We start from the raw sequence: 27,613 nt of genomic DNA, 5'->3' as shown, positions 1-27,613 counted from the left end.
TCACCACTAAGCAACACGTTTAAAATCGGTTCCTGTTATTACTTGAGGTTAATATGAGACAAAAATGTGTGTGTGTGTGTGTGTGTGTGTGTTCTCCATCCTTTCCAACTCAGTGGATGAGAATGGTAATGGCGCATTCACAGGGCACAAGGGCGCAGTGTGTGGGATGATGAGTGAATATAAAACTCTAGTGTGGGCATTAAACTAATGTTACAGTACATTTGGGGACATAAGTTTATATGCAAAAAAGATTAAAAACCATCTACTACTCAGTTGTTAACGACTGTAGCAACAAATGAGGCGCTCTGCGGGTGATTGTCAAAAAAATCGAGGAAATATCAGGAGCGGTAGTAAGTGAGTATCGATCCGTACCGGAAACACGATTTGTACTGCGCATGCGCGAAATTGCAGCCAACAACAGCTTATACCGTGATATTATTAGTAGTATTACAACAACAAGATTATAAATAACTGCTGTATAAATAAACTACCGTGAATCGTTTCATCATACTTCAGACGCATTTCGGCACATGCGCAGTAGGTAGGGATCGAGAGTAGGGACAGTGACAGCTCCTCCTATTGCCTATCTCCCCCCGAGTGCTGCTGGGAAAACATGGCAGCTTTCATAACAGTCTCATATACGTAGCTTCGCTGTAGGTTTTTATTGATAGATCAGCACCATTTAACATTTAAATAAGGGCGAATGTAAAGTAAACACAATGCCCCAGTACTACGAGGATAAAGAGGAGGATGCTCGTGCTTGTGCCGGAATCAGAGAAGATTTTAAGGCCTGTCTCCTTCAGCATGACTGCGTTGTAAAGGTTGTTTAGCTTAGCTCATTGCTAACACGAAACCTTATTCTAACAGGATTCCAGGCTTAAATCACTGCATCTTCAGTATTTTGCTCATTCTTAGTTTTTCCTAAATCAATGTAATGTTAATTTGGTTGCTGTTAGAATGAGACAGTAATGTATGTGTTTGTTACTGTATTTAACCCTGATCTTGGAGTATACTTATCTTACACAGTTACGTTACGTACACCGATCAGCCATAACATTATAAACACTGACAGGTGAAATGAATAAGACTGATTATCTCCTCATCATGGCACCTGTTAGTGGGTGGGATATATTAGGCAGCAAGTGAACATTTTGTCCTCAAAGTTGATGTGTTAGAAGCAGGAAAAATGGGCAAGCGTAAGGATTTGATGGCTAGACGACTGGATCAGAGCATCTCCAAAACTGCAGCTCTTGTGGGGTGTTCCCGGTCTGCAGTGGTCAGTATCTATCAAAAGTGGTCCAAGGAAGGAACAGTGGTGAACCGGTGACAGGGTCATGGACGGCCAAGGCTCACTGATGCACGTGGGGAGTGAAGGCTGGTCCGTGTGATCCGATCCAACAGACGAGCTACTGTTGATCAAACTGCTGAAGAAATGAATGCTGGTTCTGATAGAAAGGTGTCAGAATACACAGTGCATGATGGGTCAGGGCTGTTTTGGGAGCAAAAGGGGGACCAACACAATATTAGGCAGGTGGTCATAAAATTGTGCCTGGTCGGTGTAATTCTTACTGCTTACGTCATCAGCTAATATGGTTTTTGCTAAATGACTATTACAATTATTTTTTTTGTAAATTGAAATAAGCTAGAATACAAACTGAGCACATGTTCACAGCAATGTTTTGATTTTATAAAAATGCCAACAGAAATTGAATCCTTTTCAAATGTCGTATCTACCTGTCTGTTCTTTGTTTGTTTTAGGAAGGTAAAAAGCCCAGTGAGTGTCTGAAGGAGGGACACTGCAAAGGCCTGCAGGTTTCTTTTTTTGAATGTAAACGCTCAATGGTTAGTTGCTTTTGGCTGAGGCTTTTGTCTTTAATTATTGTGTGTTTTTTTTTTCAAAACAAATTTCAGATGTTTTTCAGTAGTAGTTTTAATAGCAATAAAATGGATTCCTTATGTTTATGTAGTCAATTTTGTTTGTAACGTGCATGTTGTTGAACACTAAGTTGACAGTACTCTTTTTATTATTTTATTTTTCTAGCTGGACACAAGATCTCGGTTCAGAGGCAGAAAAGGCTACTAACTGGACCTTCATTTATTTGACATTGGTTAAGTCTTTTGGGCTATTGGGATTTCCAATTCCAATTTGAGTCTTTGAGCAACAGATTTTTTCCTTTCTCAGTTCTTAGTCGCTTTGTATAAAATCGTCAGCCAAACAAGATTAATGTACATGTGTTGATTTTCCTTGTAGTTACTCAAAGACTGAGATGTTATCACATAACTCTGTTGTGACTCACAAAAGCTTGAGGGCTGTTTGAAATAAAAAAAATTTATTTGTTTGACAGAATGCTGTGAAAAATGATTGGTCTTCTAAAGAGTGGCTTACAAAACCATTTGTAACACTAGCACCAATTCTATTAAAGATACAAATGATTTTTGATAACATGATTAAAAAAAAAAAGACTCAAAGACTGCTGCCCATCTGTAATTTATACTAAAGAACATTTATTAAGTTTTCTTCCCAATTAAAATAAAAAATAGCTTTAAACACACAAGCTAGCATAAGATCTGATTCAGTGGTTCAGCTACACTACAGTTATGGTCCTGATAAAATGGTCATTTCAAAGCATTCATCAACAGCTCTTTAAACTTTTCTAAGTCCACCTTCTTCATAATGTAAGCTTTATGAGTCGTGTTCAGAACATCAAGGTAATCTACCACCATCATTGCCCTAGTATGTTTACCAGTGAGCTCTACAGTCACAGCCCTATGGTCACTCTCGATGATAAAGGTGTCATCGATGGCAGCTGCCATGGCAAAAGAATCGCAAGGAACAAATCCTGGTCCTAATATTAGCTCTTTGCAGATCCTCTCATTGTTCCTCATGTCCATGCTGTTCTGGAAGATCTTCTTCATGAACCGAGATTTAGCAGTATCCTGAGCTAGCCAAACGTCACAGAACTCCTGTAAAGGCAATGTCAGTATAGTGTAAAGCACTGTATAAGCAGTTCTAAACTACTGAATGAGTCTTCAGGGGTACTGTTACAGGGGTGTTGTTCTGCTCTAATAAAGGGGTTTCTCCTTAAAACCTTTAGTCAGGGGGAAGAGTTTGTTCTTAAAGGTTCTACACAGAACCTTTAGGGATTCTTATTTATTGTGTAAGGTGTAAGTAAAGGGTGAACAATACTTATACAATAATACTTTACAAGAATTTGACAAGTAAAATGCACAATGTCATCATAATAGCTTGTATATAGAGCAATGAAAAAGATCTCTATAAACTATTATTAAAGCTTTTCTGAGACCAGGGGTCTGTTCCACAATGCTCAAAACACAAAGGATGAATGTGTCGGAAAATTGCCTCAAGTCTGAATTGTTCCCCTTTACATACAAGGATGAGACAATCCAAAGCTAATTACCCCGATACCATACACCCTGATCACTCCCACAGTATTTAAGCAGAGAATCTTGACTTAAAATATATTTAACAATGTTAATAAATGCTAATTAATAAATGTTAAGCTGTTGAATGGAACATCTGGAAAAGAAGTTCTCTTTACGTGATTACGTTCTGCCTAAATATTGACTGCAAGATAGATGAGCTTTATAAAGTTTACATTCTTCTACACTGTCAGGGAATATTTTGTGCCACCTCATGTTTTACTGACAGTGTATCATTACTATAATGTCTACAAAAAAAACCCAAATCAAACTTGCTAGCCATATAGTGACACTGAAGCCATACAAGTCTCAAGACACATACAGCTTTGTTTGTGGATTTAATGATGACAAAATCAAGGTCATCATTTTACTGAAAGCCATGGTACTGACCAGCAGGATGCCCTAACCTCATTTGTATTCTGTTTGCTTGGAAAGGTGTCTGATTCCATAGTATACACAATGCAACATACTAGAAAATAGATCTTGGCTTACTCTTTTTTTAAAAAAAAAAAAAATAGTTGAAGGGAATTAGTGGTAAGGATATCACACATGATTAATGACAGTAATAACGTGTTCTCTTTCGCAGTGAGCGGCGAGAAAGAAAAAAGTAAGTGTGTGTGTGTGTGAGAGAGAGAGAGAGAGGAGCACACCTAGCCGTGTGTGGTAAACTGCTGAAAAGCACAAGTAAAAAAAAGAGTTATGAGTTCACAAGCCTTCCTCCTGTTTCCTCTGTCTCAAACCCTCTGAACCACAACAATCACTAATGTTCTACTATATATTTCCAGGAGGCAGAGTGACATGTCTTTGTCAGAGGTCCAGACTGGATGATCAGTAAGGATTCACACAGTATTTACATATTGCCTGATAGTTATTTGAGTTTCGCGGGAAAAGGGTAGAACATTATAAATTTAGTTGACACTGAACGATACATTACTGTGCATCAGAACACTACATACCCAAATACCCAGAAATATATATTAATCCAGAATGCACCTGTAATTAAGCTCAATTCTAAGTTCAAGAATCGAGTCCGGCTTTCTGGAACAGACCCCAGGTGTGTCTGATGAGCAGAAACAAAACTGTCCATTACTGAGGTCCTATGTAGAGAAACTCTTCAACTTGGCCTAAATCCTACATAGGCTTTTTTTAATTAATATCTTTTATAACAAAATCTTTACCCAGGGCAATTTGTTGAGGCAAGTGAACTCCCAGCAGGCGATGTAAGTGGGACACAGATAATCATTCAACACAGTATATGCTGCTTCAGGGTCTGCTGCAAAGTTGAATTCTCCACATACAGTAGTGTTCCCCCTAGCTAAAGACACAAGATTATATTGTTAAACTGTTAGGCATCAACCTACACAATAGAGACATTAAACAGAAAATGGTAAAAGAACCATATGTAATGAATGAAGAGATTCAACACAGGACAAATGTACTCACAATCTGTGTTGCCTCCCATGAGATACAGGCCTTTCACCTTCTGCGGCAACGTAGGATCCAACTTTACTGCCAGTGCTAGGTTTGTCAAAGGAGCTGTAGCCACTATAGATACCTGAGAGATTACAAAATTATTTCACAAGCAAGAAGTCTAAAAATCAAATATAAGGCAATTCCCATTACAGACCAAACTTAAAAATCATCTGTAACTATTATGTGCAGACCACGTCATGTGTAGTGACAAGTATACCTCTCCTGGATGCTCATTAATGATGCGGATGATGGCTGAAACGGCTCCCTCCTTCTGTACTAATTCCAAACCAGGAGCGTTTGGGTCTGGAGCATCACCAAGCCCATCATGTCCATGAAACAGCGAAGCACTTAGAACATGCCCAAGAATTGGCTTTGATATCCCTTTGAATACAGGAATCTAAAACAAATATCCAAACCTTTGTCTGTTAATTAAGAAGCATAAACTAAAGCCAAAAAATCTTGTGCCGCATGACTATGCACAATTAAAGATTTTCATTATACAGCTCTGGAAAAAAATAAGACCACTGCAAAATAAGCAGTTTCTTCTGTTTTTTCTTACAGGTGCATGTATTGGTGAGATGAAGAGTTTTGTTTCATTTTTTGTGAACTGCTGACAATATTTCTCCTAAATTCAAAATATAACTATTGTTATTTAGAGTGTATATTTAAAGGAAATGACCTACTTCAAAATAACCCAAGATCATGCAGTATTTGCAGAGCTTTAATAACTCAAATAAAACACAATGCAAATAATTTGTAAACAAATTGTGTTAATGCTTTGGCTAAATAACATTAAGAAATCAGTATTTGGTGGAATAACCCCGATTTGCATGTGTTTTGGCTCCATGCTCTCCACCAGTTTTTCACATTGCTGTTGGGGAACTTTATATCACTCTTTTTTGCAAAAAAGCAAACAGCTCAGCTTTGCTTGATGGTTTGTGACCATCCATCTTCCTCTTGATGACATTCCAGAGGTTTTCAGTAGAGTTCAAATCTGGAGATTGGGCAGTGGTCTCTCTCTTTTTTTTCTTTCAGAGCTGTATATATAGTGTGTATAAATTAAACTTTCAGAATACAGCATATAGTCTTGGGATCTTTTTTACAGTGCATATGTCAGATCATAATGTTTAATAAAACTGAAAAATATGCAGTTCACAAACAACTCCACATCTTACCTCCATGCGGTCACAAGCTTGTAGGACTCGCAGGACGTTTTTGCACACATTCTCTACGGAGGTATTGCCTTGAACACAGGTGATACCCAGGATCTGCACATCCGGCACAGCCAGCGCCATCATGATAGCTTGGGCATCATCCACTCCACAGTCTACATCTACAAGCAACTTCTTTACCATGGTGCTTCCTGACTGCTGACATGAATAGAAGTTGCTATTTCACAATCACAATGACATAGCATAAACTTCTGTTGATAAGATGCTTGCTCCACAACAGTTTTAACTACATTATTATTTACACTTACTGAACACAACCTTTGTACCTACTCATTCAGGTAATTATCTAATCAAATTATCAGTTGTGTGGCTGCAGCACAATGCATATCAGTATGCAGATACGAGCCCCTTTGGTTAATGTTCACAGCAGCAATAAGATCTACTGTGATTTTCATGCACAAGTCTTTAGAGCGTACACAGAATGGTGTAAGATGTGGTATAATGGGTGCTTAATGGCAGCATGAAAGCGCAACTGAAAAATCTGCAGGAATTGTGTGATGCAACCATTTCAACATGGACCAGAATTTCAAAGAAATGTTTTCACCATCTTATACTTGTCATGCCATGAAGTATTGTAGCTGTTTTGAGAGCAAAGGGAGGCTAATAAAGTACTAAATCTAGTATTAATAAAGTGCTCAGTGAGTGTAAGTGTCCACTACTACAGTAGTCTACTACTGTTCAGATCAGCACACTTCACATGAACTATTACCTTGCTCACATCTTTTTGTTGCTAGTTTAAGACCTTTACTAGTTACTTAGGGGACCTTTATTAGTTTACTAGTTAGTTTAAGACCTTTACTAAAAATACTAGTTCAGTCTTATTACAAAAAGCGTAATCATATAATTCAGTTATTTGCAACAGTATAAAACGCTGTACTCACTCAATGTCGTTGTCTCTGAGAAGTAGCTCTAATCCTAGCCCTCCTACACATTATATATACGATTTCCGTTATAGATATTTGAAGACGTTACACAAGTTAAGGATTTACAGCATTTAACCACACCACTCAGTTAATCATTAACGGCAATGACATCTACACCACTCTTACATTTTCATGAGCTGTAATAATGTCAGTGTGATAAGACAGTGATCTCATGTATAGTGGGGAGCGCAATATGACAAAAATATCACATCTTAGTCCTAGAAGGCATTTCTACAATACACTATATGTATGACGATGTTTTCCCTGTGCTGTTTTTTTTAAAATAAATTGTTAGAAATAATAGGTTTGTACTTTACTAATAAATAATAAATTCATTTAAATGATCAATCTAAATTAAACCATTTTATTTAATTAAGTTTAAATAAAATGATAAATAAACTGGTTTCAATTTTTTTCATAGTAATATGTTTTTCTTTTTGAGATTTTTTTTTTAACTGTGAGTTAATTTTATTATGGTAATAATGTCTATGTATCGTGTATAGTGATGATGATATGTATAACATGTTTGCTTGGTGGTTAGTACATTTTCCTCACACCTCCAAGGTTGAGAGGTTTGGGGTTCGATGTGTTCCCTGTGTGACAGTTTCTGTTCCCCTGGAGTTCTCCCCCAATCCAAATACATGCATTAAAATAGAAAAATGCACTGACTGATTTCCATCTCTAAATTGTCTGTACTGTGTGAAATGGTGTGTGAGTGTGTGTGTGTGACTGATTGGATGAATGTTGTAATTCTTATTGAATTACTATAGTTACTTTATGTAAGACTTACAAAACATACTTTAATCAGTAACAAATCAATAAAATAAAAAAAAATACTTTGCAAGCTTAAATTTTCTAAAGACATCAGTCCATATCAGGGCATATATACACACTGAATGAATGAACACTCTTAACCCTCCTGCTGTCTGGAAAGACGTACTGAACAGTTTCTTTCCTCAAGCCATCAGGCTCCTCCTCAACATACAGAACTGAACTGTATCCACACACACAGACATTTTCCTTTCTCAAAGCTCACTGCAGAAGAGAACAAATTACTACTGTCATTAGTCACAAGTGTGTGATCCTTACTACTCATTCCCTTCGACTATTTATATATTTATTTATTTTTTAAATAAGAGCACACACACACACACACACACACAGCTTAATACCGAGCAATTCTGTCTGTTTGTAAATCACAAAAGTAACACTCAGGAAAATGTGTATAACACTTGTTTTAATAGCTACATGTTTAGATGAATTCTGCATTATGTACAGCTAATCCAGTGTTTGTGTGGAACATTAATGTAGAACAGAATGATACTAGAATGTTACTGGAGTATTCTTACACTGGTAACATAGCCATCAAATAAAAACAAACAATAATTCACATTATGTCTTTTCATAGTAAGTTCATCATATTGACATTTTTTGTGTCATAATTGAGTTTTCCGTGCTATAAGCATAATGAAGGGTTTGAGATGTATATTAAAGTGTTTATAGAGCTTCTTTTTTTGACATGGAAAATTAAGGTTTATTCAGAAAAAAATAATAATAACAGAATAATTTATTACTAACTCAGAAGAGGATGCTCTTCATACCGTAAGACTAATAATGACTGATATCAACAGAAACCCAGAGATTTACATAACACATGTACAAACATTGAACAACCAACGACTGAATAGTGTCTTAATTATCTTACACAACTTTTGCTAAAATGATGTTAATATCTATTCACAACATTCCACTGTATTAACTGTACAAACATTACCTGTGCTTAGCAACAGCATGAGAAAGGCCCTTTCCTTGGAAATCTACAACCCGTAAAATGCACACTGTTGCTCTTTATAAGCTAAAGGGCTGATTTAAAGCATTATATGTACAGCCTTGTGATAACATAAGACTTGATTAGACTCACACTTTCACATCACTGACGCGACACGCCAGTTACAGCATAATGTGCACATTTAATGAACAGAAAAATGAACAAGGCTCATTTATGTGTTTGATGCATCTGATGGAGTACATTAGCAGATTGTGCATAAATGATATTGTAAATTCGGTCTATCAGCATGTACACACCTCCAGGATATGTTTAAGAAAACATGCTCAATCTGATAACGATCTGATGAAAAATCGTAAAAACAATTGATGTTGTTTTCGTGATTTTATATTTTTTCATGTCAAAGGCTGTGTCATTCACTGGGAATGTAAAACTGAGGTTCTGTGCAGACTAAACGCACTAAAGGAACGGTGAGAATTGCATGGGTTGCTTTTAAGAAATTCCTTAGCATAGTTGCTGAGTATACATTGAATGGAGTCCCATTCTTCCGAATCACACTCTTGATCAAGTATTCCTGATTATCAACTTCGTTATAATATTCAAAGGTCAGATGAGAACAGTGATTTATGTAATTTCGGGACCTGCAACCTTATTTAGCCAGCTACAGTGAGATTCTATTAGACTGAATTCACAGTAACATTTCCTTCAGATCAGTGGCAACAAAGTAAAAAGGATGATGGGAAGAGCAGCCTGGTCAAGAACAGTTGGAGTTGAGTGTCCCAATCAAGTCTCCACTTTACCATAAGTACCCTCTGGAGGTCTATATTGTTTGGGGAAGGCCTTCAGCTGAAGGGAATTGAAGGCATACTTTCTGCTGCCCACATTCTTCATGGTGTTCTCTCTCCTGCAGCCCTCACTATGACAAAGCAAAATACATAGATTACATAAGAGTTATGTTTATACCTGGTCAAAAAATAAAGATCTCTTTGCTCATAAAAGTAAGGCGAGAGACACTGATCAGGTCAGCCAGTTGATGTATTAACAGTGAACATAAGTGAGTGAGTGATCTTCACCTGCGCATGCAGTCCAGGGCCTGGCTTAAGACCTGTGGGGCCATGCAGTGCTCCAACTGCAGGATCAGACACTGCTCTAGAGTTACAGACATGGCCGTGCGGTCCTTTGCACTCTTACAGCAGGTTACCCGCACACCACTGAGACGCCGGCAAACCTGCAAAAAACAACAGACGAGCAGACAATAGGAGAGATCAGTCAGATACACTGACGTCAATGAATTTATTATTAATTGCAGGATCTTTCTTTAGTACATTGGAAGGATGGAAGGGTCAAGGTACAAACTGAAGCAAAACCATGAGCTGTCACATTAAATTACTGTACCTCTGCTGCCTGCCAAAGGATGTCCACATTCTTATTCTTCTTGGTGTTCACATTCTGAGCGAGGAATTTCAGTAGCTCTGGTATACAGTATTGACTGCGAGAACGAGGCAAACCTGGGGGAGTAGATAGTGGGTGTAAAAACTACAAAAAATGCAAATCTAATCAAACATGTCAACTGATTTAAGACTCACAGTCCTCAGGCAGCACTTCCTTGAACTGATCATAGTAGGAGTTGAGTCGTGCCAGACTCTCTGTATTGACTACTTCCTGTAGTGAGGTGTCACCAAACCTTTAAGAAAAAAATACAAGAGTAAGCATCAGAGTAAGGCCAACACCAGTCCAGTACACAGATGAGTGATATTCATGCTGATTTCATGATTTATCTGATTTAATTAGAAGGTTTAATAGATGCATGTAACAATAAATAAAATATACAGATATACAGAAAAGCGTACTTCTCTGCAAGTGTCTGTTGTTCATTAATTCCTACGTTGAACAGAACTGGCTGTACACGTAGCAGCATCCCGTTTTGGATTTCCCGTGGCAAAACGTCAAACATTGTCCCAGGCAGTGGTACTCTCACATTAAACCCATCTCTGTTCCCCGTGATAACAGGCAGCATGTCGGGGCCGAAGCTGGAGGTCGCCTGCGTGACCTTAAAGGTGACGTTCCTAAGGTCCATGCTGCCTATGCTCATGTCCTCCAGCATGGCAAGCTCCTCCCCTTTAACATAACATACAGTGGGGTCCAAACTTCTAAGACAGCACTGAAAATCTAAGCAGCTAAAATAATTAATAGTCAAGATTCTACACTATTTCTAGGTCTATATTTAAATGTAAGCAAATGTGATATTGAGCATGTTAACAGATTTGTACAAAAAGTCAGATTTTCCTCCTGTCTAATCTCTTCTATTATATATATATATATATTATATACGGCACTCTATAAGGTTTTACACAAAATCATAAAGTCCATGCAGCTGGAGTGCACTCTATCATTAAACAAAAAAAGGGGGATGAACCAAATACTAAGAAAATCTGAAATTCATTTAATCATTTCAAACATTTTACTTTTGATTTCAGTTGTTGTCAGTAATATAATTTGTAATGAAAATTGTTTGTTGAATTAAAGAATGCAATAGAAAGGTTTCACTAGTGCTCTAAGACTTTTTTTTATCATAGTAACACATAGCAAGAAAATGCAAATGCAAAAACACACACACTCGTACCATAAGTGCTAAGTAGACCCTCAAACTGGACCAGTAAGCCGATGGTATGGAGTTGTCTAAGGAAGCCTTGATCACACAAACAGTTCCTCAGCTTTGCTACGAAACCACAGATCACAGCTGCCAGCTGTGGAGAGAGCCACATTCATACTGTAAATAACTAAAACTGCATGTTCTTAAAATGTGTATAAATAGTTCTTACAGACACTTCAATATACTGCATATGCAACATTCTTTCAACAGTTTTAATGTCTTATTTAAAGACCTTCTAAAAAATAGATAGGAAATAGTTTTCTTTCAGACCTCAACTTAGTCAGAGTCCATGTTCAATTGATTTCTGTGGCTAGTGAACACTGGTTATATTTCTGCATTTGTTTAACATATACACACTTTATAATTAGCATTTCATGCCAAAATGTGCATAAATTGTGTTTTAGCAGAAGAAAACTTGAGCTCAAGGGTCAATACACTGGTTGTAAAAAAAACAACAAAACAATAAAATGCAGTAAAAAAAAGATAAGAGTCAATGTTCCATAACACTCAGAGCATGGAACTTCTTAGATCAGATTAAATCTGCTGTTTCTATACATGTGGTGCTAGGTTGTGTGATACCAAATGTAGTAAACTGTGAAATCATTTAAAAAAAATCATTATTAATTATTAATATACTTTTGGCCTGTAGTTTATGTGTTTAGAATATTTACATATTCCTTAAATGGCTATTAATCATATTAACAAAACAAGACAATAATGAAATGAAAAGGAACAAACCACCCAAGGAAAGTGAAAAGCTGATGACAAAATATTCAGCAAACATACTGTTTGTGTTTATATCTGTACGAAAATCAATAGCTTTAGCTCTGTAACAGAGGACCAGTGATGTGTTTTTCCACTTTAGAGCAGATGCAGCAGTTTCCAGTGTCTCTCATTAGTGCTTAATGTGCATGCAGTTATCCATGTGTGTGTGTGTGTGTGTGTGAATGCCCTCACCGTCTGACAGAAGACCACGTCTCTGCGGTACTGTAATGCCAGGCTCATTGCGATAGTGGGAGCGCAGTCCTGCATCAGCACAAACACCATGGATTTCTTTGCCATGTCACTCATCATGGCTACACACTCATTCAGTGTAGTCAATAGAGGATACAGGGCATCACTCCATTCACCTGCAGTAGCACACAGATAACAGCTCTGATGTACTGCATGATACAGTAGGGAAAAACTATTCTGAACAAGCAAAATGCACACGCGTGGCTCACCTGGAGAGCAGCCATCGACATTAGGGCTTCCATCTGCAGAAGGATAGAACATGTATTTTATTTACAGATATTATATAGTAAATCCAAAGAAATTTGGAAGTATGTATATGAGCATTCTTAACATACACTATATTGGCTTCGGGACACTCCTCCAAATCACTGAATACAGGTGTTGTTTTTGAATTCAGGGGTTGGGCTTGGCCCCTTAGTTCCAGTGAAAGGAACTCTTAATGCTTCAGCTTCATACTAAGACATTTTGGACAACTTCATGCTTCATTCAACTTCATTTCCCAAAATTGGGAGCATGAAATTGACCAAAATGTCTTGGTATGCTGAAGCATTAAGAGTTCCTTTCACTGGAACTAAGGGGCCAAGTCCAACCCCTGAAAAACTTATGTTGGACTTTTCTAGAAGCAAGTGCAACAGCACCCACCAATGGTTGTAAACAGAATGGTATGAAAGAAAGAGGCAGGGCTGATGTATTTCTAGCCTGGAGTGCAGACTCTCTCAGTCTCTCAGTGACAGTCGCGTCACTGCGCTTCAGATGATTATACAAACTGAAACAAACTCTAGATTAGATCTCTATTTGGAGGAGTAACTAAAAGTAGACAGGTAAAGCACACATCAATCAGAGTACACAATATACAAATACTAACAAATTTAAAGGACAGCTGACAGAACTATGACAGATTTTTGATTTTGTAGGAAAGATTTATAGATTCTCTGTTTGCCATGTTTGGTATTTGGAGGAAACATGACATGAACCAAGTAGGGCATTAAGGACATGAAAAACGTTAATTGTGTGTGTGTGTGTGTGTGTGTGTGTGTGTGTGTGTGTGTGTGTGTGTGTGTGTGTGTGTGTGTGTGTGTGTGTGTGTGTGTGTGTGAGAGAGAGAGAGAGAGAGAGAGAGAGAGAGAGAGAGAGAGAGAGAGAGAGAGAGAGAGAGAGTGTGTGTGTGCAATATTTGCCCCACATCATTCTTATTATGCCATCAGTGAAACATTTAATACACTTCTCAACTCTATTGATTTCATTAGTTCATTATATGGATAGACTAAAACACAACTAGCTGTTCACACTGCATGTAATACTGGATATCAAGTAAAAGGTAAAAGGGGATGTAAAAGTGAAACCATTTGAAAGAACAGTGCTGTTTTAGAACACTAAAAATATAAAGAGTCTGGACATACAGGTCGATCTGTGAGAACTGGTTACACATGCAGGACTCAGAGATGATGAAGGGGATGATAAAGCTGAATGGGAATCAGGAAGATGATGTGATGAGGATAAAGGGATGCACAAGGAAGATGATGAGGATGGGTTGCTGGGGTTGATCCAGAAGGCATTGCCATGGCTACCTCTCTTGCTAGTGTTGGGCTGCTGGTCAGAGAGGAAGACGTCCTCACTACTGTCGCTCTGCAACCGCTCCCTCATTAACAGCCTGTTCACACAGTGGATTACACACTCCATACTTTTGTCCACATTCAACCACACCTTCTCCTACAGTAGAGAGAGAGAGATTGAGAGAGAAGGATAACTATCTGAATAAGAAAGTCTATACAGGGATGAATGGTTTCCTACTGCACATCCATTAATATTTTTCTGCCAGTTGTGGCCTCATACCCACTCCTCCTCATGCCAGTCCACGTTCATGGACGCTCTGTTCCCTTTACCAGTCCACTTGGCTTGTGAAGAGCTTTGGTCATTACGCAGAACCACACGTTCAGTGTCCGGCCCAGAGGGAGAGGTTTTAGAGGCGATGAACTCTGGCCGTGCTGCACTCAGAGCCTGGATGGCTATAGCTAGCAGTTTGTTGTCACACACTGTCACCAGCTGCCTTGTCTGAGGAAAGAGAGAAACACTTACAATTTAATCTGTGAAGACTTATTTAAAGAAAAGAGACTGCTACTGAAGAACTTGGAATGTGGATAATCAAAGAAAGACTATTTCACAATACCAAAAAACACATTTCCACAAAGTAGAATTACAAACATGTTTATGTTTATGTGTTTATGACCGATTTGAAAAAGTAGTACGAGGTGACTAATGTAAGATATGAAAGGACTTAAGAAGGTACCTGAATTTGGTGAACTATACTAAGTTTAAAAATAAATAACTGTCATCACTTCTGTCGGTTTGATAAAATGACACAATCTGAAGTACCGTGGAGAAGCTTCACCAACTGGAAGAAATGGACTACACCATCTCCTTCTCTTTTCACTGGAACTTTCTGATCATTGCTTCCTTATTTAAGTCCTTTAGTGTAGTCTTGGGAAGTATATTTGTCTGATTACCAAGCTGGGTTTTTTTCTTGTTTTGTCTTTGTTCCTCATGTTTTGCTGTCATTGCTTAAGACCTTGGCTTTTCTGTCTGCTTTTTGTGAGTTGTGTTGAATGATTCTGTGTATTCTATGATTATTAAAAGAATGCAAATAAACATGTATTTGAATATGCATGTGTGTCCTGCATGCCATCCAAATTATAATAAAAGAGAAAAGAAACAAGACTTCAAATAAAAATTAAAGTATGAATAATGAATGGCATAATGCTAGATAACCAGAGAAAGGGTCCTGCATCAGGTGAAGCCCCAACAAAGAGGTTTGATTAGCAGGCTGACTGACCTTCTCTGTGAGGATGCCGAGGGTTCTTTCCAGTGCGTTAGCAGAGCGCTCTTTTGCAGCCCGTGACAGGCGCTCTGTGTAGTAGCTGACTTGCGTCTTCAGGGTGTTAATGTGGGAAATTATCTCTTTTGCTCTTACCACATCCTGTGGCTGGTAAACTCCTGAATGGGAATGGGAATGGGAATGGGACTCTGCAGCACTGTGGACAGAAGGAACAGAATAAAGAGGATTTGGAGATGAAAAGTGAATCTCGATGTGCTTGTGTCTAAGCTCTCTCTCCCTGTATCTGTTACTATTCCCATCCAGATCTAGTTCTAGTGGATGTGTGGGTGAGACACAGAGAACCACAAACACACCCACAAACACATACAATATGTATAGGTGTAGACTTAAATAAATACACTATATGGTCAAAAGTATATGGACACCTGCACATAACTGTTGCCGCAAAGCGTGTTTCATGGAGACATGGTTTGCCAGTGTTGGAGTGGAAGATCTTGAGAGGCCTGAGCCTTGACACTAAACTCCACTGAAACCTCTATGAGGAACTGGTAGGCTAATTGCACCACAGCCCATCTCAAAATTAGTGTTTGATCTCACTGATGCTCTTGGGAAAGAATGAACACAAATCCTGACAGGCACACTCCAAGGTCCAAAGAGACACTAAATCTGGCTTGTGATGTTCAAGAAGCACTCATGGTCATGAGTGATGGTCAGGTATCCACAACTGTTGGTCATAGAGTGTGCAATCACAAGTGAGTGCAGCACACACGAGCATTCAATGGTGAAAAACAAACCCAAATAAATACATTTCTGAACACATATTTGCCAGTTTACTCAATTTAAAAGTGGCGAAACACTGAGCACAATAAACACAATAATAACACAATAAAAAACTAATTAAAAATCTTCTGCTTCACCAAAACTCACCCTTCATCCTCATATGCACTGATTAGAAAACAAAAATAGAAGTGCAAAAATCATTACGACTGAAAATATTTGCATAAATAATCAAAAAAAACCCCAAACAAATAAATACCTAATTAAAAGAAAGAAACAGCAATAAGAAGCAAATATTTCCAAGGAAAGCAATGCCAATGACCCCGAAGCCTCCAGCCACTCATTATAGGTTATGTAATCCCATTTTTATTGACCTCTATGTAAAGTGTTATCTAAAAATAAATGAAGATATTCAGTAAATGAATTATCTATTCAATAAATGAATAAATCATTAATAGTCTTAATGATTTGCTAATGCTGTATTAAAAAATTCTTTCTAGTCCAAGACTACATTTAATTTATAGATGGAACCATACCATTTTTTGATATCAAAAAAACTATATGTATTTAAGAAGTTATCATTAAGATCAAAATTTAGATCTTACTGTTTCTTGGACTCCTCAAACTTCTGAATTAGTTTCCTCAATCCACTGCCTTTAAAACCTTGATGGTGTGCTGCAGGGGCTCCAGTTGTGACCACATCATAGGTTCGTTCTGTAGGGAGATATATTACTTCAGCTCGAGATATGTTACTTTGATATTGATTAGTCATGGATTAGTTATGTAGTCAGTCAAGACTTTCTGGTATCGATGGAAGGTGTCTGAAAATCCAACACTGTTAATAAAATATGTCCTTGATATACAAAATCAGTCAGAAATGTAATCTCTTCAGGCGAAATAAAGATTACTCAAAATGAGACACAGACTCAAGCTATGAGACCAAAACATGAATAACTAATACTAATATATTAATTACTGTAATTTTTTAACATCCTATATCAACAGCTGCATTCGTACCATAGCCTGACTCGCCCTGTACCCTCATCCTTTGAATGTGAAGGTTAGTCGGCACAAACTCCAACTTCTTCTCTGCTTTCAGAGTGCTGGACTTAAAGGACGGACCTAATAAAAAGAGATAAATTCAGAGATAATAAGAATATGATATAAAGGTAAGTAACATTAAAATGACATTATTTAATATTATTAGTTACTCTGATGTATTTTGAATCAGATGTGCAGCAACATAACATTTTGGTAACATGAAACACTGTATTTAAGCTAATATTTGATTTGTTTTGCTTATAAGTCTATAAGGAGAGGGAAATCTCTACCCTTGTACTCATGCAGGTCACTAAGCGTTTCCTGATAGGTGAGGATGATGGTCTGATATTGCGTAATGATCTGCCTCCTTAGATTCTCCCAACATGGAGACAACTCCCCCAACTCCTCCAGCTCACACACCCTTCACACAGAGTTATATGTTTATATAATCAATGATATGCACAAACATGAAAATAACTCTACGTGAATTAACAGACACATTTAAATACTCTGGGAAATACCTGGCAGCATCTTCCTCCAGTAGCAATTTTACAAACTGTCTGGGTATGTGAAGTGACAGCACGCTCTCTGCCATCTGTTCCAGGACACGCAGATGGTTCCCATCCGTGGTGGGCAAACGGTACATCCGTGATATTGTACCTCCAAATACTACAACAATTATTTAAAAAATATTTTCATTGATATCAAATAATTTGACAAATAAATATTTCTGAAATCTCAAGGTAAGTACATGTTCGAATATCATTAAGGTTTTTAGTTAAACCCTTTTCTGAATGGGAAACCATCTACTTAAAATAATTGGAATCTTCCCAGAAGTTCCAAATGAAAAGCCCTTAAAGGTATCCGATAGAATCTTTTTTCATAGCATAAATGTTTTAACGAATATGACTTCTGTGAGATTAAGCATCATGGCAGACATGACAGTCAGATTAAATGCTCACGTATATACATACACACACTGAATGCTTTCTAACAATACAAACCATTCTGTAGAAATTGTAAAGAATTTAGGAGCCTTTACCGCACCGCCTTGAACATTAATATGCACAATTTTGAGACATATGCAAGAAATATTTGTTAGAAAATGATGATTTTCCTTCACAGCCCACTAGTGAGAAAATGTTTCGATTCTAACCTGCCCTTAGGAGTGGGTCTTTGCACAGCGAAGCAGATTTTGATTTCATTCCCATGGATTCAGTCAGACTCTCATCAACAGGCAGCACCATCTGTAATACACAGAAAACATAACACAAGGGTAAAAGAACATAAATGGTGGCTAAAAATTAACCACGAATTTAGATTACACAATTTACTGTACAGCCAGTTTAATTAGTTTGTTTTGTGATATGGTTTTAATTTTCAAAATTCATAATATGTTTCTCTGACTGTACAATATAAACTCCACTCACCCTGCCATTAACTGTGTCTGAGCGAGCCAGTGGGGCTCTCTGGTCTTTCTTCTCCTCCATCTGCCAGGCAATAATGGTGATGTTGCCCATCTTCTCATTCTCTGCTGATCTGAGTCATTAAACATGAAAAATCTAACCAATGACAAGTGCTACAGCAAATCTTTGTTTGATTAATAAGCCTTAAATATACAGTACATCATTACAAAGCAATATTTAAGATGTCCTGTATGGAGTTCACATACCTCAGTGTGAGGTGTAGCCTATGATATTTGTCCTGCAGTAGCTCTTTCACTGTAAACATTGCAGAACCAAGCAGGTACATCTAAGGAAACACACAGAGGTGATGACTCCATGGTGTACAATGTAATCTTGTGAAAGTGAATATTAAATTTTGTATAAAAAGTCATTTGTGATCATTTATGATCTTCTCACCGTGCCCTGTGAACGGTCTTTGACATCATAGACAGAAAGTTTCATTTGAGTCTGCTGGGTAATCAGAGAGTCTTGAAAAAAAGCAATGCTACTGAGGAAGATCGGGTTGCTTGTACCCTTAAATGAGAAGCGAAACACATTCATTTTATCAAGCTATATTTTACCATTTCAGTTATGAATACCTTAATAACTATGTGCTCAGTGCAACCTCTCTCACCTCTATGATCTCAGTCTGAGCATGCTTCGTCCAAAACGCTTGAGGAGGGGTGGTGCAGCTCACAGCCACAAAGCTACTGGGTTTACGCTCCAATGTTGGAGTCAGTAACTCACTACATGCTGAAAATAAGAAATAAATCTTTCATTCGTTTATCTTTAGTAATTGCTTTATCCCAGTCAGGGTCACTCTGTCCATCCCAGCAACCCTGGATGCACACCATCAAACACACTTATTAGGGAGCAATATCAAGTAGCCAAACCACCAACCAGCTTTATTTAAACATTATGTTCATATTGTACTGTGCGTTAAAGACATGTTATCTTGTGTTAATGATAATTTAACTTGGATGTGCAAAAAATTCATTCTTTCATTCCCAATCTAATGCATTTTTTTTGCAAACTTTGACAGAAGACTGATCTTTTAACAAAAATCCACACATTTTAATAACCACAAAGAAATCTCAACAACCAACCAACCAACCAACAAACCAAATAGATAAAATTAAAGCTTGAGTTAGAATACAGGTTTTAAGTATTTGCATTCAAAAGGCTATTTCAAAAAGTATATTTCTTTCTACTAAATCTTTAATTAAGTTTTAAAAAGAGTTGAAAATACTTGAATATTTAATGTGCTTGTAATCTAGTTTGATATAAAATATTTTACAGAGCAAAATTATATAGCCCAGAATAAACCATCCCTAAAGCTGTTTGTTCCTCTCTCACCCAAATAGAAAAGATGATCAACGACCTTTTTGTTGTTTTAGTGCAAATATATTTTAGATTATTACAGTGCCACGTTTCTGTCTGCTACTTACCCAGACTGAACTCTAACACAGGCTCGTCAGGATCCTGACTGTTCCCTAAACACAGATTATTGAATACATTGTCTCTGTATGTTTGCGCATGATTAATGATTATAATTTACAGAGTTGTTCATAAATCAAAAAATAAACAAATAATGCAGTATTCAGCAACCAAATAACAAAAGTCTATTTCTTACCTGTCAATGTGAGTCCTATCATTTCTGCAGCGATATCAAATGTGTTCGCACGGTACACAGACCAGGGCCGGTGACGAGGACTGCGCTCTTTCCCCGCCATTGTTGTTGCGATTAAAACAAAAAACTTCTAGGATTTTGGAGACTTACGTTGGAGAGTAGTATTGATAATTTGGAAGGGGACAAGTGCCCTCACACCTGTGGCGCTGTGAAGGTGAGGTGTGCAGGTCTACTTCACTCCATAAACTAGTTTTCTGGGAAAACCTGGACAAAGAAGAGGGAGGGTGAACAGAAATATCAAATTCCCAACACCTGTCAACCATTGCCAAGACAAATTAGGCACAGAGCATCAGATATGCTTAATAAGCAGAAGATCTGAAGCAGGTAAACATGCCTGACTGTTATTCATTTGTGCTGAAAGGGAAATTTCCAAAGAATTAAGTGATCTAATCATGCATTTATGAGACTGGCACCAATATATTCTACTCATAAATAAGCTCTTAAAAGCAGTTTGGACTGACAGCAGTTGGGAACGCTATATCTCTTCAGAAAAACACACACGAGATCATGCTTAAGTATGGTCACTGTTAGAAAGTGACCATAACCATTTTCTATCACAAGATAGAAAATGTGCTATGCATTATGTCTGAAAATCTGGCTGTTTTCTGGAACCAATCAAGTAAGAGAGAGAGAGAGAGAGAGAGAGAGAGAGAGAGAGAGAGAGAGAGTGTGTGAGTTCTTATATGCTCATAACCTTCACCTGGTTACTTTAGAACCGCCAATTTGCACTTCCCCTATTTTAAATGTTACATGTCCAATAATAGATAGTAGCTATGTATGATATTTTTTTGTGCCTTCTTTGTGGTTATCACAGCTGAGAGCTTCACAGGGGGTTTGGTGATTCATATTCTGATGACTTTCTTATGATGAGCTCATTAGAACAGATACAATCTAAAAAGTCAGTCATCATGCATTTATTAGTCTTTTGTTTTTTTCAGATGTTTCACCAAAAAATCTCTACCATTCACATCTCAGCACCACACCAATATATCCAGCAAGTGTGAGAAGAAAGGAAGCTGAGATATTAATTTAAGTAAGGTGAGACTGGTGGAACCAATGATGAGACAGGATTGCAGATTATATATCCCTGCAGTGTTGGCAGCTGAAACTGGGTACATTTGCTGAAAGGCTCCCTTAGTATTGTCATGGCATTAAAACCCAAGCCTCATTAACAAAACATTCAAAGATATAGGAATATAAACTATTATATTTACAAAATCCTTTCCTTTGTATACTAGAATGTGTAAATGGTACAATATTCAGTGCAGCATCTACAGGTCAGTCCAGTAGGTAGATATCTATGTGCTGCTATAAAAATGGACAGATTGTAGCCTTGACAGAAGGCAGTGGGCTCTCTTCTGATATTGGATGGTATGCAGCCTACAGCATTAAAGTCACCCAACAACCCACAGACATCCATCTGACTATATTGTGCTACCCACAATTCTATCAATATCACAATTAGTGTTTTAATAATAACTGCACTGTCATGATTCACCCACAGTGAACATGGCTGTATTGGCAAAATTCTCACAAAGACAGCTGATAAGAGAAAAAAAAATTAACCATCAGAACTATAATCAGAACTTCTATAGTTAAAGATCAGCACTGGCATGCCACATTGTTTATGTCTCCACCACTCCAAGCTCATTTTCGATATTTTTTTCTTTAAAATTTGCCTTAGCCTATATATTAATGAAGTAAAAACAACGATCATGAAACATTACATAACATCACGTCTTTTTCTCCTAATCAGGAAAGATGCGGGAAGAAGACTACTCACTACTCCCAAATTAATTTTAAAAATAGAATTCAATTTGTAGTAATGTTAATGCAATATTAAATGGATCCATTGTGCTGTAACGTGCAGTGCTCTTTCCTGAAGTGTGACTCATGGCCATGAATCAGACTTTTTCCTTTTTTGTCAGTTCCCACACAACACAGAGGCTGCCCATCCTTCAGCACATGTGAATCTCTTCAATGGGAACATGAACACAAAGGACAAAGCTGCAAAACATCATTTATTCTACTTGATGCAGAAATGCATACAGCATAAAAAAGCAATATCAGATGGAGAAGATTGCTGTTATACTGAACATCAGAACAGCCGCGATTTGTCACGCAACACACAGACCGAATGGTAAGTGTAGTATCTCTTTCAGTTTAACAGACTATTGCTAGAATTGGAATTTTATGTATTGAATACAAATAAGTGAAACAATGGAAATTATACTCAATTTCAGCACTACTGGGACACCATTTGTCCAATCAGTGGACCAGAACTAATGTACAATGTTCATGTAAGAATATACAAACTTTGTGCATTTTGTAGCATTTCCATTGTGGACCAAATTAGTTTGCATCAAGCTCCTCTTCATTTGATCATTCCAGACAAAATACATGTCTCTGAACTTAAATTACAATTTACAATTTTGTGAAAAACAGTCAAAGAACATGGGAGCAATAGACTCTTCTCTCTGTTTCAGTCAGGGAACTGTTTCTACTCCCTGAAGACTAACAAAGAGAGAGAGTGAGGAGAAACTTCTTCCCACCATTCAGGTCTTCATCTAGGATATACATAGAATTCAGATTTCTGGACTTGTCTGCACAACACTCACTATCTCAGCTAGGTTGTGCAAAGCACATATACAAACACAGCAGCTAAATCCCCCTGTTCTTCTTCTCTTGACAGAAATGATCTGCTTTCCGTGGTAAAGTGTGACATCATGAATGCAAGACAAAGAGTGCACGTCAGCCAGACCTTCCACAGCCAGCTGCACCTTCCTTATTTTATGATACACTCATGTCTTACAACCACATCCTGGAATTTGTGCTTAATAAGGAAGTTTAAGAACACTTTCTTCTCTTTATTTGTGCTTGAGCCTTCTCTGTTACTGTCTTCAGTGCACTTGAGTGATATCGATACATTTAGAGGAAGTAGATGTAGATGTGTAAACTATGGGAATAATTTGATTAAGGAGCAAGAATGTTGGTCTGAGAGACTATATGAACTAAACCTGCTCATCTAAACTATGTTTAACCAAAGTATTTCTAAGGGCTTCTTCAGTATCAATCTAATCCATATTAAATGTTGAACTATGTGGTGAATTTATAACACTGACCCCACACATTTATATAATGGGACTACCTGTTTTTAAATGCGAGACATCATCCTATTGTTCCAAAGACTCGTTCTCTGAACCTTATTAACATATTATCATTTCATATTTTAGCTGTCAGGCCCATGTATGTCATGTAATCCACTTACACCACATACATACACCACAACTTACAAATATGGCCAATGACTTTTGATTATACACACACCTGTTTCCCTTTAAATCAAGTACACATAAGAGACTCTCTTTGCTGCCATCTCTGCAAACACTCAGTTTGTGCTTTACCCCTGACTTTACCAAGCTGTTTGTTATCAATTATTATTGTTCTGGCTTTTGAATTGTGTGACGTTTTGGATTTCTCTGCCTTTGCCCTTATTAAAAGAGTTGAACTGCATTTGTATCCGTCTCTACTCTTGACCCACATGTATGATGGTTAGATGTCCACATACTTTTGGACATATAGTGTACATTCGTATAGTGTATATTAGTCCAGTGATAGTCTACAACAATACTTCCAACACAGAAAAACAATGGTTTATAGACTGCTTAAAAAATAATGCCAGAAATGTAGCATCAAGCCAAAGTAAATCCGGTCAGGTGACACAGTGTTCTTCACAACACTAAAGAGGTATCATATGATGAGTCTTAACATGCAGCATCTTGCATTATCTATTTTCCGTAGCACTGTACCCTCTGTCTTCATCATGGGCAATTTAACAACTCTGATTAAAGGCAGCCCTCTGTGCTATTTATTAAACCAGACAAATGGTTAAAGAAAAGTTCCCTATTGTAGTTTCTCTTATCATTTGAGGAGAAAAATACTGTAACCAACAAGCAAAATGTTGAACTGAGCTGAAAAGGCTGAACTCAGTCAAACAATCTCAAAGCCAATAAACAGCAGATGGTAAACTGAAGGAATTTTATGGAACAACTCGGCATTAGTAACTGAAATAGATGCCCAACACTTGTTCAGTAAACAAGCTGAGTCAGATGATATCAGAGCTGCGTGATCACAGACCACCTTCTGGCCTAGCTCCTGTGATCAAACAGCATTTCCTAATTCATTTCCTTCATGTATGCTGAGTTGTGCAGAAAAAAATCTATTCACTAACCAGAACCTCAAATACCTTTTTGACATGACTTGACATCAGGACCAGATGGAATATGTTCTTTATTTGATCCCTGAGGGAATCAAACATGCAGTAACAAACAAGACACATCAAATTACAAGGATACTGCAAATATAATCTTATGATAATTAGCAAAAAAGTAAGCTATAAATAGAATGATATATGGATGATGAAGTGGCAAGTGATCCTGTTCACGTTTCACGATAAAATAAAGTGCCAGACTATGGCAAAAATAAAAAGAGCTGACTAGACTGATCAAATAAACAAAATGCAGATCATTGTGAAATGTGAAAGTGCTGCATTGAGATGTTTATTGTCCTAAAAGCACTGTCAGTTTTGGGCAGAGTTATACAGTCTCATAGTAACAGGTATAAAGGCCCTCCTGTACTGCTCCTTGCTATACCATGGGTCTGGATCAGTCTTGTGATGCACACAGAAGGCATGATGACTTAATATCATCCTACAGACATTGAATCTAAGCCACACTACAAATTCTTATAACAATATATCACAAAATATGCCTCAAATGTACCTAAAGACACAGTAATGAAAGGAAAACAATGATTATAAAACACTAATATGTGTTACAAATCAACAGAGCCCCTGCAGCTATACTTTTAGTATTAAATATACAAAATTAATTATAATGGAATTAGTGAAGTTACAGCTGTCAAAAGCAACCAACTAAATTGTAAAAATGTGTTGATAAAATATATGTAGAAACAGGATTCTCCATGGTTTTATTAAACTGTCATATAATGAATTGCAGCACAAATCTGTCCATGAATATGAATATGCTGTTGAATATCCATGACAGACCTTGTTAATAATCACTGCTGTCTTACAGCAAAGGTTGAAGTGGACTCCCTGCTAGGACAAATCAGGCCAGACCGACCCAGTTAAACAGCATCCCTCCCCACTCCAGAGATACTGTCAGAACCGCCTGCACTGCAGATCCTAATTTCATCCAGCTTTTCCCACAAATAAGTATTCTGTGCTCTTTCTAACTGTCCCTCACAATGTTGGAGCAGAAACAGTAAATATCTGTGGACATTTTTGTATCTTCTTATCAATATAAACCCAGGTTCATGTACACATAGTTTATTTTCATTGTGTTTGAAGCATTTAGGAAACAAAAAATGGAAATGTTTCGAATGAATTTATTTTAAGACATATAAGGTTGAAATACTTTTAAAACGGAAACGTTCTTCGCCACTTGAACCCAGTTTTCATCAAAGCTTTCAATAAACAGTTACTAACTGTCACAACATAACTGTGCACACTTTTGGCACGTTTACCATACACTTTATTTATACACAGCATAAATACTAAGAACGTTTCTCCCATGTGTTTCTTTTCATGCATGCATGATTTTCTTGGATTTATATATAATATCAATACAGACTTACTTTTCCTGTTTGGTCAAGTAGAGTCAGGTCACAGTGTCTGTTGCAACTCACTGCTCTAACAGCTGTATGTCTAGACACATTTAATTTTACCAACACCATTGGTTACTGGCCTGAAACTCTGGCCTTGGTGTTTGATTTCCTCTTGTGGTGCTGTTTAAAACTAACACTTTGCAACAAAGGAGTTAGTGAGCAATAAAATATCTCAACTTTCAGCATGATTTCACATTACATTCACTATTATTTTCTGACATTATCTTATCTTAAAAAACCATAAAGTAGTAGTTACCATTATAAGCTTTTGGAATAAATATTATACATGAGAATTGCTCACTTACCAATGACCAAATGTGATCGGTAATAACACTGCCTGGTCCAGAGAGGATATTTTAACATAGCAAGAGCAGCACCTTGACAATGGCTAGCCACGGCTCTATGTAATAAAGCTACAAGAAACCAGTAAGGAGGAAACGGTCATAACAGTGAAGCACTTGTGTTTACAACAATGCTACATTGTGTCTAATGATGAGAGACCCACTTGTTTTGATGATGTTACGCTGAGGACTCATCACAGACAGTAATCCCAACTAATAACGACACAACATCTGGAATAAGGCAGAAAATAAGCATCGCCTGTCTAAATACAGACTCAACTCGCCTGCAGCAAACGGAATCCAAAGCAAAGACAGTGAAACAGGAAATTCATTAGCCAGGCCTTAAACGCAGCGGTCTGAAAGCAACGGTAATCTTAATGCGTTTAGACAGCAACAGAAGAGCTGATTTATCTTTTCTGTTTCTGAAATACAGCGACGTACCATCGATGTTGCAGCATCCTACTAAAACCCTAAGCGCCGAGATCACCATGGAGAGGAGGAGAGAGGATATAAATGAGTAGAAGACAGCGAGGCTTCCGTTACATATGGCACATAATGCTGCTCAATGCATTAAATATCCGCCACAAGCACTCAGTTCACACCCGACACGCCTTCAGCAATCACCCACTGCCCACACTCTCGAGTAAGACTGATGAAATTTGGTCATGTTTGTTTATTGCTTTCATCTAAACCGCCACGATGCAAACCTGCCCATCATTCAGTAAAAGACAAATAAATGAACTTACGCTTTACTCACCACCACGCTCCATTTTCGCAATGTATGCACGTCTATTCGTTTTGTTTACTTTTCACAGATTGTATATGCAACTGATCCGCTTTCTCTGCAGTGTATATAGACCCTAGACTCGCCCTTTCACTCCGTCATTCAGCGTGACGTCAGATTTCGCTCGCCAAAGGCTCCGCCCCCTCCTCAGTCGCGTCGTGCGCAATTTCGCCCAAATTTCGCTGACGTCCGGTGACGTTACAGCTGTAATGTATTGCACCAAATTTACCAAGACAGGTCAGTGGTCAGATCTAACTAGGCTCAAACACAGGCTGTGTATATAATACCAAGACAGACCTCATGGTAGACCTAAACGGAACACATTTATCTGCAAATACTGGAAACACCTGCTAACAGTGAAAACACATGCAGATACTGCAAAAACAGAAAATATCTGCAAACATGCACGCAAAATGTTTTCCCATGTCAGCCACCATAATATTTTGATATCGATAGATGAGGTCATTTTGCATGTTACCAAAAAGTGTCTTT

At 37.6% G+C, this 27,613-nt stretch overlaps 3 protein-coding genes and 1 long non-coding RNA gene across 10 annotated transcripts; 2 read left to right on the top strand and 2 right to left on the bottom strand.

Moving 5' to 3' along the window:
• Positions 1-578: 578 nt before the first annotated feature.
• Positions 579-2,703, top strand: LOC131354362 (cytochrome c oxidase assembly factor 5). Its single transcript, XM_058391920.1, has 3 exons — positions 579-821; positions 1,759-1,842; positions 2,042-2,703. Exons 1-3 carry the CDS (start codon positions 720-722, stop codon positions 2,081-2,083), a joined length of 228 nt encoding a protein of 75 aa, XP_058247903.1. The 5' UTR covers positions 579-719; the 3' UTR covers positions 2,084-2,703.
• Positions 2,617-7,100, bottom strand: si:dkey-4e7.3 (uncharacterized protein LOC402865 homolog). Of its 2 annotated transcripts, none has more exons than XM_058391916.1 (6): positions 7,028-7,100; positions 6,090-6,281; positions 5,132-5,311; positions 4,885-4,996; positions 4,620-4,756; positions 2,617-2,964 (listed from the first exon to the last, which is right to left on the bottom strand). In XM_058391916.1, the coding sequence occupies exons 2-6, from the start codon at positions 6,267-6,269 to the stop codon at positions 2,617-2,619; spliced, it is 957 nt and encodes a 318-aa protein (XP_058247899.1). In that variant the 5' UTR covers positions 6,270-6,281; positions 7,028-7,100. The 2 variants fall into 2 exon arrangements, with proteins under 2 accessions (XP_058247899.1, XP_058247900.1); XM_058391917.1 differs by having other exon boundaries at positions 6,090-6,284; positions 7,028-7,060.
• Positions 7,101-8,289: 1,189 nt separating this feature from the next.
• Positions 8,290-27,238, bottom strand: inpp4aa (inositol polyphosphate-4-phosphatase type I Aa). Of its 6 annotated transcripts, XM_058393271.1 has the most exons (25): positions 26,502-26,702; positions 26,302-26,409; positions 20,252-20,512; positions 20,067-20,111; positions 19,253-19,371; positions 19,036-19,152; positions 18,846-18,925; positions 18,604-18,712; positions 18,330-18,420; positions 17,695-17,842; positions 17,464-17,594; positions 17,150-17,254; positions 16,738-16,846; positions 16,283-16,300; positions 15,353-15,551; positions 14,356-14,574; positions 13,923-14,232; positions 12,732-12,764; positions 12,466-12,638; positions 11,479-11,602; positions 10,706-10,973; positions 10,442-10,539; positions 10,251-10,363; positions 9,929-10,083; positions 8,290-9,771 (listed from the first exon to the last, which is right to left on the bottom strand). In XM_058393271.1, exons 3-25 carry the CDS (start codon positions 20,349-20,351, stop codon positions 9,639-9,641), a joined length of 2,997 nt encoding a protein of 998 aa, XP_058249254.1. In that variant the 5' UTR covers positions 20,352-20,512; positions 26,302-26,409; positions 26,502-26,702; the 3' UTR covers positions 8,290-9,638. The 6 variants fall into 6 exon arrangements, with proteins under 6 accessions (XP_058249254.1, XP_058249251.1, XP_058249257.1 ...); XM_058393268.1 differs by lacking the exons at positions 26,302-26,409; positions 26,502-26,702 and adding an exon at positions 27,084-27,238; XM_058393274.1 differs by lacking the exons at positions 26,302-26,409; positions 26,502-26,702 and adding an exon at positions 27,084-27,238 and having other exon boundaries at positions 14,091-14,232.
• LOC131355067 (uncharacterized) lies at positions 22,252-23,815 on the top strand. Its single transcript, XR_009204819.1, has 3 exons — positions 22,252-22,448; positions 22,795-22,867; positions 23,001-23,815. It is a non-coding gene; the product is annotated as an uncharacterized LOC131355067 (long non-coding RNA).
• Positions 27,239-27,613: the final 375 nt, after the last annotated feature.

The sequence above is a fragment of the Hemibagrus wyckioides genome, linkage group LG06, assembly GCF_019097595.1.
Source record: "Hemibagrus wyckioides isolate EC202008001 linkage group LG06, SWU_Hwy_1.0, whole genome shotgun sequence".
Classification (NCBI taxonomy): domain Eukaryota; kingdom Metazoa; phylum Chordata; class Actinopteri; order Siluriformes; family Bagridae; genus Hemibagrus; species Hemibagrus wyckioides.
This window is presented reverse-complemented; position numbering and strand designations above follow the sequence as displayed.

What these genes read in the sequence shown, in the direction of transcription:
- si:dkey-4e7.3 (XM_058391916.1), bottom strand. Translation starts at nt 6,269, where the DNA reads ATGGTAAAGAAGTTGCTTGTAGATGTAGACTGTGGAGTGGATGATGCC. An exon ending in AAGCTTGTGACCGCATGGAG is followed by an intron (nt 5,312 to 6,089) that starts GTAAGATGTGGA and finishes TATTTGTTTTAG; the next exon opens with ATTCCTGTATTCAAAGGGAT. An exon ending in TTAATGAGCATCCAGGAGAG is followed by an intron (nt 4,997 to 5,131) that starts GTATACTTGTCA and finishes GTAATCTCTCAG; the next exon opens with GTATCTATAGTGGCTACAGC.
- LOC131354362 (XM_058391920.1), top strand. Translation starts at nt 720, where the DNA reads ATGCCCCAGTACTACGAGGATAAAGAGGAGGATGCTCGTGCTTGTGCC. An exon ending in AGCATGACTGCGTTGTAAAG is followed by an intron (nt 822 to 1,758) that starts GTTGTTTAGCTT and finishes TGTTTGTTTTAG; the next exon opens with GAAGGTAAAAAGCCCAGTGA. An exon ending in TTGAATGTAAACGCTCAATG is followed by an intron (nt 1,843 to 2,041) that starts GTTAGTTGCTTT and finishes TTATTTTTCTAG; the next exon opens with CTGGACACAAGATCTCGGTT.
- inpp4aa (XM_058393268.1), bottom strand. Translation starts at nt 20,351, where the DNA reads ATGGCGGGGAAAGAGCGCAGTCCTCGTCACCGGCCCTGGTCTGTGTAC. An exon ending in CAGACACAGTTAATGGCAGG is followed by an intron (nt 18,421 to 18,603) that starts GTGAGTGGAGTT and finishes TGTGTATTACAG; the next exon opens with ATGGTGCTGCCTGTTGATGA. An exon ending in CTGGAGGAAGATGCTGCCAG is followed by an intron (nt 17,595 to 17,694) that starts GTATTTCCCAGA and finishes CTCTGTGTGAAG; the next exon opens with GGTGTGTGAGCTGGAGGAGT.